Source organism: Ipomoea nil, unplaced genomic scaffold (genome assembly GCF_001879475.1).
Source record: "Ipomoea nil cultivar Tokyo-kokei standard unplaced genomic scaffold, Asagao_1.1 scaffold3030, whole genome shotgun sequence".
Lineage (NCBI taxonomy): Eukaryota > Viridiplantae > Streptophyta > Magnoliopsida > Solanales > Convolvulaceae > Ipomoea > Ipomoea nil.
In genome coordinates this window covers 284,004-299,921 of record NW_017619458.1, presented here as the reverse complement: position 1 = coordinate 299,921, position 15,918 = coordinate 284,004, and the positions used below count along the sequence as shown (strand labels likewise).

The 15,918-nt window shown below is 33.3% G+C and overlaps 1 protein-coding gene across 1 annotated transcript; it reads right to left on the bottom strand.

Annotated features, from left to right (window-relative positions):
• Positions 1-13,917: 13,917 nt before the first annotated feature.
• On the bottom strand, positions 13,918-15,155 carry LOC109163503. Its single transcript, XM_019312253.1, has 2 exons — positions 14,666-15,155; positions 13,918-14,603 (listed from the first exon to the last, which is right to left on the bottom strand). Exons 1-2 carry the CDS (start codon positions 15,153-15,155, stop codon positions 13,918-13,920), a joined length of 1,176 nt encoding a protein of 391 aa, XP_019167798.1.
• Between the last annotated feature and the right edge of the window lie 763 nt (positions 15,156-15,918).

Genomic DNA, 15,918 nt, shown 5'->3' with positions numbered 1-15,918 from the left:
GAATATGGCATGACATTAATAGAAGCTCCTAAGTCTAGCATAGCATTTTCAAATTTCACATCACTTATAATGCACGGAATAGTAAACATACCTGGATCTTTGCACTTTTCAGGAAGATTGCTTTGATTAACCACAGAGACATTCTCTTGCACTTTCACTTCCTCAATTCTTTCATTATTTCGTTTCTTTTTCATAGTGCGTACTTCGTTTAGAAAATTTGCATAGTGAGGTACTTTTTTCATGGAATCTAAAAATGGTTTATTAGCCTCACATTCCCGAAAGGTCTCATACAGATCGTTATTTGAGTTTCCTCTTATTGGTTCTAAAAGAGCTTGAGGAAATGGGGGTACTGGTTCATAATCAGAAAAAGAAGAAAGCTTACCTTGGGACTTCTCTTTATTTTTTGCAATGTTACCTGTACTTATTTCCTTGTCTAAATCAACATTCTTTTCCAGCGACATACTTCTCACCGTAATTGCACTTACATTCTCTTTAGGATTAACAATCGTTTGAGAGGGTAATTTTCCAGAACTCTGTGCTTCCAATCGACTTACCGTAGTTGCTAGTTGACTCATTTGTCTTTCCAAGTTTTGAATACTAGCCTTTGTTTCTTGAATACTAGCTCTTGTCTCTTGTTGGAATAGTTGTGTTTCTTGTTGAAATTTCAAAGTGTTAGTAGCAAGAGATTTAACAATATCTTCTAGATTCATACCTGAGCTAGAGTTTTGGGTTGGTTGTTGTCTTGAAGGAAATGGTTGTCTGTACTGCTAAAAATTGGAACGATTCTGAACAAACTGGTTCCCTTGTGAGTTCTCATAGCTAAGGTTTGAGTGATCCCTCCATCCAGGATTATATGTATTGGAAAATGGATCATACTTACCTTGAGGTTGTCCAGGAAAACCTCCAGCCATGTTAACTTGTTCAATAGGTTCTTCTTGAAGAGTTGGGCAGGCATCAATTTGGTGCCCAACTACCGAGCAAATTCCACATGCAATTACAGTTTGCATATTGCCCACTGCTAATTGACAAACAAGAGTAGTTAAACCAGTAATTTGTTGTTCAAGAGCAGAAATATTTACTGCATTCACTTACTTAGACGGTTGGACAAGTCTAGTGCCAAACTGTTGAGAATTTGCAGCCATGTTTGCAATTAGAGTTCTTGCAGCGTCTGGTGTCTTGTCAACTAAAGCACCACCGCTTGCGGCATCAATCATGCTTCTATCTATTGGAAAAAGTCCTTCATAAAAGTACTGAATGAGTAATTGATCACTAATTTGATGGTGTGGGCAGCTTGCACATAGTTTCTTGAAACGCTCCCAATATTCATACAATGACTCTCCATTGTTTTGCCTTATACCACAGATTTCCTTTCTAATGTTGGCCGCCCTTGAAGCTGGGAAATATTTTTCAAGGAATGATGTCTTTAAGTTATTCCATGTGGTGATGCTCCCAGAAGGTAGATAGTATAGCCAATCCTTCGCTGGATCTTTCAACGAAAAGGGAAAGGCTCTTAACTTAATTTGTTCTTCAGTAACCCCTGTGGGTTTCATACTTGAACACACCACATGGAATTCCTTTAAGTGTTTGTGCAGATCTTCACCTGCAAGTCCATGAAAAGAAGGCAAAAGATGAATTAATCCAGATTTCAGTTCGAATTGTACATTAGCATCCAGAGCAGGGAAAGTGATGCATAAAGGTTGCTGATCCAAATTTGGAGCTCCGAGCTCTTTTAAAGTCTGATTTTGAGCCATGGGTTCCTCTTCTAAATCAGAGTTGGCAGAATCGGTAGCCAGATCACTAAACTCTAATTTCCTCAAAGCTTGTTTCCTCCACCTGCGTACAGTTCTTCCAATTTCTAGATTGTATGGCAAGACTTCTTTCTTAGCAGATCGAGTTATAGGCATAAACCGTTAAAGATAGTGCAGCAATTATGTAAAGTAACGAAAGAAAAGATTTTTTTTTTTTGGGACAAATGAAAAACAAATAAACAAATAACAAAATAAATAATTAAATAAATAAACAATCACAAAATAAGCTATAAAATCTCCCCGGCAACGGCGCCAAAATTTGGTGAGCTGTCGTAGGCTCCCAAATTAAAACCTTACAAACGTAGTAGCGGGAGTAAGGATCGATCCCACGAGGAGTAACTAGTTTAACTTTTGTGCTCAAAGAAATAATGGGGGGTTTGGAATATATCGAGAATAAAGATAAAATAAAAGAGAATTTAAATAAACAAGTAATTTAATAGAACGAATAAAGTGATGAAAATAATATATTGAAACACTTATAATAGAAAATCTTGATTCATAAAGTAATTAATATGCAATTGAATATTTGTCGTGAAATTATTTCATTTCCGTTTTCCCTTAGTTGTAGGTAACTAAAGCACACGCGGTTTAATTACCCCTAACTACTAAATAACCTAAGACAAGCGCTATAGATTTAATTTAATAGCAGCAATAGGAACTAGGAAAACCGACAAACTAAATAACACAAGCACAAGCGGTTGCATTTTATTTAGGAAAATATTCTACCTGAGACCAATTATCACTAAGCCGTCAATAATTACCCTCAGTTGCTACTGAATATTAGAATAATTTGTAGCACAACATTATCTAATATAGCAAATAATTATATCAAGTAAATAACTAGTAGGCCTCCCTAGCAATTAAATGATACAACTATTCAAATAACTTAGTGGAATATTTAATACTCAAATGCATAAAATATATATATAATAAAAATAAATAAATAACCTTACAGCGTAATGAATCCGGGGCTTCAGTTTACTAAACCAAGCTAAAGAAATTAGCAACGAATTGACATTGATAACCGCTTTAAAGAATAATCGAGAAGGGAAGAATGAACGAAAAATGAATAAAATGTTCTACTATTTATACACTTCCTAAATTATTTTCAGACTAATTTCGACCATGCATTTTTCTCCTTATTCGCCGCACGACGAATTCTTCCGCAAGAGACGTCGTTCGAAGTCGAAATCTTCGCAGCAATTTGACGAAGTGCTTCCGCTGATTACTTTGCCACGTGTTCTGGACGTAGGGTCCATAGGAAATACACAAACCACAAATGTTAAATGTTTACATTGTTTTGTCTTTGTGTAGAATTGGCCAAACACTAATACTTAAAAAATTATATTAAGTAAATCGTAAAGTTAACTAAATATTATTATAAAACACTAATTAATTAATTAAATTCTAAAATGAAATAATTATTAAATAATAGTAAATAATTAATGCAAAATTATTATAAAGATGTACCTAAAATATGAGGATAAAATATGCCTATCACTAAAATAGGTTTAGAGTCTGTCCGTCCAGCTCTACAGACGATTGATCAATCAGAAGCAACAACAGAAGGACTGACACTGAAGATTTGATTTAGGAAGCTGGTTTCTAAAAAGTCTTACGCGGTATTATCAGACAAGTTTGGAAATAAGATCAGCGTATATTTTCAAGAAAGGTATGGACCAAATCTTCTGAGATTACATTCCTCCTTTATAGTCCTACCTTCTACAATCAAAGTCATTTATGGAGAGTGTTTATTGAAGAATCTATAAGTACCCTTACTCGAAAAGAATTAGGGTTACGCCGAAAGCAAGAAGAAACTCTCCCTATCTACTATATGAGACTAGATCTTTAATTGTAATGCATCTTCTCAATACAATATGTTCATGGTGATTAAGATGATGAACTTGAGAAGAATCACTGCTGCTTAAACGAAAGGACACTGTGATCACACTGTTGTGGGAACAACTGTAAAGAGCGTCATTGAAGTGGACTGCATCAGAGTGGGCTCTCCAAGTGAAGGGATTTCATTGGACTTCTGTATGCATGGCTCTCCATCTTCAACAATCCACTAAACTTGTGTAGACTGGGAATGTACCTTGTGTGGGGCACTTGGGTAAGATTATTGTATATCTACCTTTGTACATTGGATTATGATTTAGTGGATTGGACGCCTATGTGATCGTCCCCCAGACGTAGATACACACTGTATCGAACTGGGTAAATATTCTGTGTCGTTGGATTTGTACTGTTATCTTTCTCTTACATCTTCTCCATAATTTATTATTACTGACTGACTTCGTAACTGAATCAATCAGTAATCTCTGACAGTTGATTAATCCTGTTAATCTATCTAAAGAGAGAATATGTAAAATTACAGCACTGATTGTACTTCATAACTTACTGCACAGTCAAGCATATTTAACTTAATCCTTGTTGCATAAAAAAATGTCAAAAAAGTCAACAAAAAACCTTAATCAATAATATATTATTGTTTTCTTCTAAAAGAAAAATAATTACACAATTACCATTAATGGTTTAGTGTATAAAAAATTGATATAAAACATGTGAACGTGTAAAAAGTTATTTCTCGAGTTGTTGTTTTTGAAGAATAGTTTTTAAGTATAGAATATGTTAGATGTTAATCACTAGATATGGAAATTCTTTAATAAGCTAGTTAGCCTATAAAGGAAACACTAGTAATACATTAGATTCTTCATTTTGTTGTGGTTGTGTTTTAATTACAAATACAATTCCTAATTTATTATATTTATAAACTATATCTAAATTTTTTTAATGAAATTATGATTTTTTTCATATTCCTTCTGAAACTAATTTTTTAGTATTAAAATGGGTTTTAAAAATGAAACAAAATTAATAATTGAGCATATAGAAAAAATTGAATTTTCTTTTTTAATATTTAATTTTAAAAACAAATCATTTTATTAACAAAAAGAAACGAGATAATAACGTGTTGGCCTTCCTTTAAGAAGCAAAATAACAATTTATAGAAGGGGAATAAACCACTTCTTTACAAGATACATGAACAAAAAGTCGAATCCATGTAGTTTTAAACTTTGAAATGGCACCTCTGTTAAATTTAAATTTGCATACAAAATTTTAAATTCATTTTTGGGAACAGGGTTAAAGAGGCCCTCGAACTTTAGTTTAAAAGTCAATTAGGTCCCTAAACTTTTTAAAGGTGCAATTACACCCCTCAACAATACATTTAAGTGCAATGAAGCCCAAAAACAAATTAATGACCTGCTATCACAGGTCATTAGGGTTCAGGCCACCTTCCAGCGAATTTTCTGGCAAAAGAAAAAAGTGACCGGTGAAATTTTTGGCAAATCTGGGTCGGCTGCTGGTCACTTTTTTTTTGCCGGAAAATTCGCCGGGAGGTGGCCTAAACCCTAATGACCTGTGATAGCAGGTCATTAACTTTTTTTTTGGGCTTCATTGCACCTAAATGAATTGTTGATGGGTGTAATTGCACCTTTAAAAAGTTTAGGGACCTAATTGACTTTTAAGCTAATGTTTGAGGGCCAATTTGACCCTTTTCCCTTAATTTTTTTTATTAGTTAATGTTGTGTATAATTTGAATCTTATTAAATATTTCTGGCAGAAAATTTATTATTTGATATAAAATAATTAAAATTATTAATTGTAATTTTTTTTGAAAACATTATTAATTGTATTAAAAGATGTAATGTTAGCCTATTAAAATACTATGCGAGTAATATAGTAATTAAAATCTCAACACCAATAATAATATCTTGTGCTCAAATGGCATGTAGTGACTCTCCTATACGGGAAGTTATGAGATTGAGCCTTAATGGAGAAAGTCTAGATGAACTGATATTACAATGTAATTGAGTCAGTAGCTTTCAAAAAAATAATTATAGTATCTTTTTATATATTATTGAAAATTTCAATTCTATTGTTTTTATGAATGTATGCATACAATAGTTTTTATCACTTTATTTGTCGTTGTATTTTAATATGCAAACTTTAGAAATTTTAATACGTATAATTAATAATTTCAATTAATTTTATATCAAACAATAAATGTTCTACCAAAAATGTTTAATAAGATTCAAATTATACACAAATATAACTAATAAAAAATCAATTTAAGATTTTGTATGCAAATTTTAATTTAAAAGAGGTTTTTATTTGTATTTTTGTGAATACTATTGACCCTGTTACATGTAGTATCTATTCATAGATATTTTTTCTCAACCTACTGAAGCCTAACGAGCCAATACCACCTCCACTAAAACTCAAACCCATGACCTCTCACTTGGGAGAATCACTTCATGCCGCTTATAAGGAAGGAGTTTATTCACCTTCTATGAGTTGTTGTTTTAGCTTTTAAAGGAATGCCAACACATTATTATATCTATTTTTTTGTTAATAAAATGGTTTGTTTTGTTTTAAATTATATATTAACAAAGAAATTTTGATTTGTTCTATATGCTCAAGAATTAGTTTTGTTTAATTTTAAAACCCATTTTAATACTAGAAAACATTAGTTTCATAAGGAATATGAATAAAATCATAATTTCATAAAAAACTTAAATATAATTTATGAATATAATAAATTAACGAAATGTATTTGTAATTAAAACATTACCACAACAATAAAAAAGATTCTAATATTACTAGTGTCTCCTATATAGGTTAGCTAGCTTATTAAAGAACTTGCACATTGCATATCTAGTGATTAACATACAATATATTCTATAACTAGAAACTATTCCTCGTTGACAACAATTTATGAAATCACTTTTCACAAGCTCACATGTTTGCATACATCAAAATTTTATGCAATAAACAATTAATGGTAATTTTCTAATTATTTATCTTTTAGAAGGAACGAATAGTATGCTGTTGATTGAAGTTTTTTGTTAACTTCTTTACTCTTTTTATGCAACAACGATTAAGTAAAATATGTGCGACTATTTTCCCAACCACTTATGAATGAAAATCTTTGTCAAACTCCCAATCAAGTCATTTCGCAGTTGCACACGTGTTTGTTGGTCATGAAAAGATGTGATCAAAAGTCTAAGAATTCATCTCCAAACATTTGATCAATGTCAAACTTGCGGGTGATGATCATAATTCTTGCCTTCTTGTGCATTGATGTTGTAAACCTAGGCAAGCAAAACTCATATTTTTATGAAGAAAATAATCGCCCTATGGATATACTTGCTAAGTTAAACAACCCTTTCTTACCTAAAAAGAAAATTTTCAAATTGTTGGTACTAGTACTCGTGGGAAAATCTATGTATATTTCACGGTCAAACATTACTTGCTATTCTTGTTACAATGGCCATTGATTTGGGTTTAGTTATGATTCGATTGAGAAGTACTATAAAGTGGTTAGTATTATAAATTGGTTAGTATTATATGCATGGAGAATGATAAGCATGTGGTTTAGATTTTTAAAGTTAAGCACATACACATGAAAGAACATAGGTGACAAGGTACTTGAGTGCTTTAATTTCTTGACCAATGGCCAAGTATATTTAAGTGGGTCACTGTATTGGATTGGAAAGGTTTAAGGCTAATAACAACAATATTATAGGAGATAAGATTGTATTGTTTGATGTGCATGAGGAGAGCTTCCATGAGATTGAGTTACCTATAAAGTTGGCTACATATCCACATAAAATGCAAGTTGCGGTATACATGGGATCATTGACTATTGTTTTGGATGAAGCTAAGGAATTTCTATATGGACAATGACAGAGTATGGTAACGTGGAGTTAAAGAACGAACAATTTGTACTTGTTGTTCCCCGACCGGGTGACTATGTTGTGAATTTAAAAGGAATGTTGAGATTTTAAGTATGAGGATAAATGTGGATTTCTACCATTTTAAGCCCATAGCAGAACGATACACCTTGTCCAGACAACATGTATTGATAGTTCGCCAATTCTGGTTGTCGTTCTATGTAACTCCTTATTTAGAAACTTTAGTTTTTATTGATAAGGGTCTTGAGTTTTCTGATATTGCTACTATAGAAGAATTTTTATTTGCCACAATGTGTTCTTCTGCAGTAGCAATATCAGACAACTTAGGACCCTTATCAGTAATAGCTAAATTTTCCAAATAAGGAGTATCATAGAGTCGCATCCAGAATTGGCAAACTGAGATTACACATGTTGTCTAAAAAAGGTTGAATCTTTATGTTATGGAGTTATAATTGTACAAATCCTCATTTCTCCTCATACTTAAAATCTCATCATTCCTCTTAAATCCACAACACGACGACTTGGTCAGGGAACAATAAATACAAATTTGTTTGTTCCATGACTCCACACTACCATACTTTATCATTTTCCATATAGAAACTTTCATAACTTCATCCAAAATAATAGGCAATAATCCCATGTATGCTACAACATGCATTTTATGCGGATATATATGTAGCTAACGTTTAAGATAACTCCATCCCATGGAAGCTCTACGCATGCACATCAAATAAAAAATCATATTTTTTGTAATACTGTTGTGATTAGTCTTAACCTTTCGAATTCAATGCATTGACCCATATAGATATACTTGGTCATCGGTCAAGAAATTAAAGTGTACAAGTGCCCTGTCACTTATGTTATCCCATGTGGGCATGCTTACCTTTAAAATCTCAACCACTTGGTTAGCATTCTCCATGCATATAATACTAACAACTTTGTAGTCCTTATTAACGAAATTATAACAAAATCCAAACCAATTGTTATTGCAGTAGCACGAATAACAAGTAACGTTTGGTGGTGGAAGGTGCATAGATTTTCCTACGAGTGGATTCCAAACAATCACATTATCATAATAACTTCAAAGATTATCAGGAAGGCATGCATAATAGGCCATTAAAAGTACCAAAAATTTGAAATGTTTGTTTTTAGGTCTGAAAGGGTAGTTTAATTAACTCAACAAGTATATCCATAGGTCGATTATTTTTAATTTTTCATAAAATGTGAATTTTTCTTGCATAGGGTTACAACATCTATGCACAAAACGACAAGAATTGTGAGCCTCACTCTCAAGTTTGAAGTTGAGGTGTTTGGAGATGAATTTTTAGACTATTGATCATATCTTTTCATGACTGGCAAACACATGTGCAAGTACGGATGCACTTAATTGGAATTTTGATAAAAAATTTTATGTCTAAGTGATGGGGCAAATAGTCAGGCATATTTAACTTAATCCTTGTTGCATAAAAAAAAAAAAGAATCAAAAAGTCAACAAAAAACCTTAATCAATAATATATTATTTTTTTCTTCTAAAAGAAAAATAATTACACAATTACCATTAATGGTTTAGTGTATAAAAATTTGATATAAAACATGAGAACGTGTGAAAAGTTATTTCACGAGTTGTTGCCATTGAAGAATAATTTTTAGATATAGAATATGTTAGATGTTAATCGATATGCAAGTTCTTTAATAAGCTAGTTAACTTATAAAGGAAACACCAGTAATACATTAGATTCTTCATTTTGTTGTGGTAGTGCTTTAATTACAAATACAATTCCTAATTTATTATATTTATAAACTTTATCTAGATTTTTTTATGAAATTATGATTTTATTCATATTCCTTCTGAAACTAATTTTTTAGTATTAAAATGGGTTTTAAAAATTAATAATTGAGCATATAGAAAAAATTGATTTTTTAATATTTAATTAAAAAAAAAATCATTTTATTAACAAAAAGAAAAGAGATAATAACGTGTTGGCCTTCCTTTAAGAAGCAAAATAACAATTTATAGAAGGGGAATAAACCACTTCTTCACAAGATACATGAATAAAAAGTCGAATCATGCACTTTTAAGCTTTGAAATGGCACCTCTGTTAAATTTAAATTTGCATACAAAATTTTAAAATAGTTTTTTTATTAGATAATTTTGTGTATAATTTGAATATTATTAAACATTTCTGGCAGAAAATTTATTAGTGGATATAAAATAATTAAAATTATTTATTGTATTAAAATATCTCAAGTTAGCATATTAAAATACTACGGGTGTAATATAGTACTAAAAGTTATTGTATGCATATATCCCTAAAAAATATAGAATTGAAAACTTCAATAATAATATATAAAAAGATTCTAATATTATTAGTGTTGAGTATTTAATAACAAAAATTGTTTAACCTTGTTTTGTTCTTAAACTTGAAGGGGCTATTGAGTGTGAAGATTACGGAAGCAATTAAGGCATTTTTTTTTTTGTTCCTTTCTATCTAGATGAGTTGTCCAAATTAAGTTATACGCAACCAATTAATGAATAAATTTTACATCATAAAAAATATTAATAAAACATTTTAACTTGGAAATAAAAATAACATTTGAACATCAATTTTTTTTTCATAAAAAAAAAAACAATTAACCATTAAACATTCAAACTTGTAACTAAAAATAACAAATTGGCAATCAAAATTTCAAACATTAACAATTTTCGAATTGTAGTTGAAGTGGGTTGTGTGTTGTGGCACAAACAAAAACATATGAAAAGTTCTAACGTTGGTTGCGTATATACACAAACATCAACTCTTAAACATATGAAATTTCATAATTTTGGGTGTGAAATTTTAAATTCTAAAATTTTACCTGTGTGAATCTGCCGGACGGTCGGCTGGAGCTGGCGCCAAGAGAGTTTAGAGACAGGCAGAACACTGGCTCTTTACATGGCATGGGAATGGTACAACAATACAATGGTGGGTTTAATTTCTTGGTCTCCTCCTTCCCGGGGGAAATTGAAGCTTAACACGGATGTGGCTAGAAACATGAACTCGGGGTTAACTAGTGCAGGGAATTAGCCTTATTCGGGATCATGAGGGGTGATGGATTTTTGGATTTACGGTAAAGATCGGGTCTTTTACGGACTTTACAACAGAACATTGGGGCTTAATGGAGGGTCGTCTCAGATTAACAAAGGACATGGGGTCTAGGAGGTGGATGTGGAAGTTGATTCAGAAGCCTGCAGGTTAAAGCCCTCACGGGGTCGGAGGAGGCCAGATAGGAGATGGCCCGCTCCTCATGGACTGCAAACAAGTGCTCAGAGCATGGCAAATAGGAACATCTCACATACGTTGAGAGAAGGGAATCAGTGTATTGATTACCCGGCTAACTTGGACCAAACTAAAGATTGGGGTGGCACAATTTTGGGGCAACAGTCGAACCAGTTGAGAAATCTAGCTTCTAGCAAGAGACTAGGCAGGTGTGGCAACAATTAAGCAGAGTTCGATATATATAGATCTAGGAACTTGAGCGCCCCTCCTTATCATCTATGAAAAAAGATATGATTTTACATTCTAATGATGTGTAAGTTGACACTCTATTATAGTAAAATAAAACAGCTATTTTAATTTCTAAATGGGGTTACCAGGACTATGTGGTCTAATGGTACTCGAGTTGAATTTCCATTTGGAAGGTTGTAAGTTTGAGCTTCAATAGAGGCGTTATTAGCTCTTTGTGTTTTAGTAGGTTGAGAAAGTATATGAACAGATACAACAATGTAATAGAGCTAGTAGCATTCAAAAAAATTTCTAAATGGGGTTATTTTATTCTTGTTACATAAATTTAAATACAGAAAAAAATAAAAATTTCTTCTTTAGCATTAATAAATTTAGGGGGGCCTAATTTCTTTTCATTTAATGCTATACACTAAGAGAATTTTTATTTTTTATTTTCTAAATGTAAGGCAATATATATATATATATATATATATATATATATATATATATATATATATATATGTGTGTGTGTGTGTGTGTGTGTGTGTGTGTGTGTGTGTGTGTGTGTGTGTGTATATATATACATATATATATATATATATATATATATATATATATGTGTGTGTGTGTGTGTGTGTGTGTGTGTGTGTGTGTGTGTGTGTGTGTATATATAAATGTATATATATATATGTGTATATATATATATATATATGTGTGTGTCTGTGTGTGTGTGTGTGTGTATATATATATATATATATATATATATATATATGTGTGTGTGTGTGTGTGTGTGTGTGTGTATATATATATACATATATACTATATGTATATATATACACACACACACACACACACACACATATATATATATATATATATATATATATATATATATATATATATATATATATATATATATATATATATATATATATATATATATATATATATATATATATATAACCCAATTGTTTAGCTTAAGTGGCAAATGAGCTTTTTTTGTGGGGGAGAATTCTGGGATAACCTGGGTTCAATTCTCACAAGTGACGATCCCCTTTGGACTAGCTTTTGTGCCTCTCAGAGCGAACCCGGTGGACCTGGACTGTTAAACGGACAGAGAAAGACCCGGACCACAATATGTGGTTGACACCAAAAATATATATATATACAAATTATATTGTGAACCAGGTTCTAAATTGATGTTGTTTTGTTTAAATTAGGGTCACCTTTTTTTTTTTTTTTTTTTTTTTCCTTTTGACCAATATTAACCACTGCAATAAGCTCATAATTAGTTAACTATTAATATATCATGTGAAATCATATTAATATTTTTTAAGTTCATTATATGTGAAGTGTAGGTAAATAAACTATGAGATGTCATTTTGGACTAGGGTCTACCGTATGCACCTCCTTGGGTTTAAAGCTCTATAATAGTCGTTCTTGAACGTAATATTCTAATTTTAAATTTTGTTTTATGTTTGAAATTCATATTAAATTTTATTTCATTTTTAAAGTAGAAAACTTACAACTCGTTTGGTTCACGAAATGAATTTGGAGAGAATTGGAATGGTATTCCAAAGTGAATATAATGGAATATGTAAGGAATAAAATATGAATTGTATTCTGTTGTTTGGTTCGCTGAAGGAATAGACTTTAGTAATTGTATTTCAGTATTTGGTTGGTTAAAGGAATAGAAATTGAATAGGTTTTAAAGACATAAATACCGTTATACAATATAATAATAATAATAATAATAATAATAATAATAATAATAATATATGAGTATGATTATGATATACTGAATGTTATATATATATATATATATATATATATATATATATATATATATAATGAGTATGATTATGATACTGAATGTTATATATACGTACCCAGTCTACACAGGTTTAGTAGATTGTTGAAGTTGGAGAGTCGTGCATACAGAAGTCCAATGAAATCCCTTCACTTGGAGAGCTAACTCTGATGTAGTCCACTTCAGTGACGCAGTCCAAAGTTGTTCCCACAACTGTGTGATCTTAGCGTCCTTTCGTTTAAGCAACGATATCTCTTCTCAAGTTCTTCTTCATAATCACCAAGAACAAATTGTATTGAGAAGAAGCACGATAATCAAAGATATGATCTTCTGTATAGATAGGAGTGTTTCTTTCTTCTTTAAAAGCGTAACCCTAATTCATGACCGAATGAGGGTACTTATACTTCCATAGCAAGAACACTCTCCAAAAATATCTCTGATTGTAGATGGTAGGACGATATGTGAAGAATGTAATCTTAAAGATTCGGTCCATACCTTTCCAAGACAGATCCGCTGATATTCTTTCCAAAGCTGACTTCTTAAGCCGCGTTCAGTAAAAAGGAAACATCTTCCTAAAACAGATCTTCAATGTCAGTACGCCTGGTGCTGTATCTGATCAATTAGTCTTCTGCAAAGCAAACAGACACCAAGCTAACCTTATCTTAGTTTGCCATAATAATATTGCCAATTATATGTTGGGGTTTTTTGGAGAAATAAAAACACTAACAAACTCCCCCTTTGGCTATTATTTGGAAAAACAACTCGACTAAGATAAAACATAAGCTAGGTAGGACGAAGATAACTGTTGCATAAAAGTCAAATATCTGAATTACAGCCCATAACAAAAACACAGCACACAAATCATGCTGAACTAAAACATTCTTCACAAATCTTCACAAGGATGGTGCAAGGATGGTGTCATCACAAACAGACGCCCAGACAGGGCCAGAAGATACAAATTCCTACACAAAAACACATCCAGAAGGTACGAAGTCCTACATAAAAACACACTCCCCCTGAATACATACTCCCCCTTTTTGCCAGAGATAGGCAAAGAACAGTCAAGCATTGGAGGGGCCCTCACTGTCGGACTTAGCAGCATCAACAGCAGCAGACTCAGTCAAGCTCCAGCGGAGAAGAACGGTAGCCAATTCAGTACGGGCCGCAGTAAGCTGCTTCACAATGATTCCATTAACAGTCTCAAGTTCAGAAACCCGGGCCTTCAAGCGAAGAGATAGTTGAACATCCTTCGCATGTGGCGAATCATCAACCACATTGTCAGCATCAGAGGAAGGAGGAGCATTCACAGGTGTAACATCTCGAATGTGCTTTCTAGTCAGAAGACGAGGATCAACAGTATACAGAAGAGTTGGACTGATAACCCCACTAACCTCACTAGGCATTGGCACAAGGCCCTGCGATGTCAGAACCCTAAATATAAGGTTAGGAAAAGGTAACCTTACCTTCTGTTCCCGCGGATGAATCAACGTGAGGATATGATAAAAGATCCATGTCCCCAGATCAATCGACATTTTAGTTCCAATCCAAAACAGGAGAGCTGTCAATTGCTTGCCAACCGTATGAAAATGAGCAGATGGTAGCCAGTTGTGAAGAACAATACGGTGCATAATGACATATTTGGAGGTGAGTTTCGAGCTAGACAGAGTATCAATGTCACCCGTAGGCCATGCAGAGGTTTGTCCACCTGTAAGGGTCTTTGCCACCAACTCCCAGTCCGTGATCTCTTCTTCATCAACACCCTTCAAATCATAATATTAATCACATCTGGACCGAAAACATACCATTTACCTCGGATGAAGATCTGCATGCACCGCGTCCCGGTCAGATTGTCAATTTCCCCATTAAGATTACAATAGAACTCGTAAGTCAACAGCTTTGAAAAAGGACAAATGGAGGTGACAGTCTTCAAGAGGCCCACATCACTCAGTAAGGGCATGATGTCGCAAACAGAGTTCAACTGTTGTTCATCAACCGACCTCTGAACTATAAGTTCTCTCCGGATCATCGTAGACCATTTTTCTTGAGCAAAAGAGGAGACAAACTGAGGTTTATAGACTGTGGTGTCAGGATTCTCCGTAGCAGTTTGGACCTCAGGTGTGATACTTCGTCCTCTTGAGCAAGTAGTTGGTTTCCCCTTTCGGGTAGAGGTAGTAGGAGCCACAGCAGGAGCCTTGTTCTTGACGGATGACCTCAGAGTTTTGAACACTTGTTGGACGGGAGGATCAGTTTCAGTTTTTACTGATTCAGCAGACTTTCGTCTCTTCTCAGGTTGAGCCATATCAAGATTGTCATCACCTGTTTCAACAACTCTTACAAGGACACTCTTGCGTTTGGATTTTCTCGTTTCCTTGGATGGAGAATGTTCAGAAGGGCTTGGTGAAACTGAGTGGCTTGTGTCTGACACTGGGGCAGATGAACTTCCAAGAAGATTGGTAACCTCTCAAATCTTGAAGGTGGTTGAATCTGGATGAGCTGTAGCTTTTACTGTAGGGGGTCTAGACAACTGGGCTTGTGAACCATACACCTCAGTAAGAAGCTTCTCGTCTTCACTAGAGAACTCAGTATGATGAATGACTCTATACGGTTCTGGAACAGAGGCAGAAGGTAAACCCGCAAAATGCCGGACGTGTTCAAGGCTCTCAGCCAAAGACGAAGATGTATAGACAGGCACCCCATCGATCGGATCAGATGCATGAGGACTTGAATTACTGGCAGCCTCAATTTCAGTGGGCAATTTAGAGGAATTATCAGCCAGGCACATCTCAATTGGAGACACAGCAGTTTCAGTAGAGGGCAGAGCAGGGATTGTAGATTTCACAATATCAGCAGAATACACAACCAAACTCAGATTGTTTAGTGAGGATTTATCTTTCTCTTCAGACACATTGTCAACAACTTCTTTTGAAGGTTCAGACTTTTCAGAGGGGACACAAGGAGGATCATCAGACACAGAAGATTTCGCAGATATTAACGCATTCTCATTATCAGATTGAATAATAGGCATAGCAGACTTAATAGCATCAGAAATTAAATCATCAGGC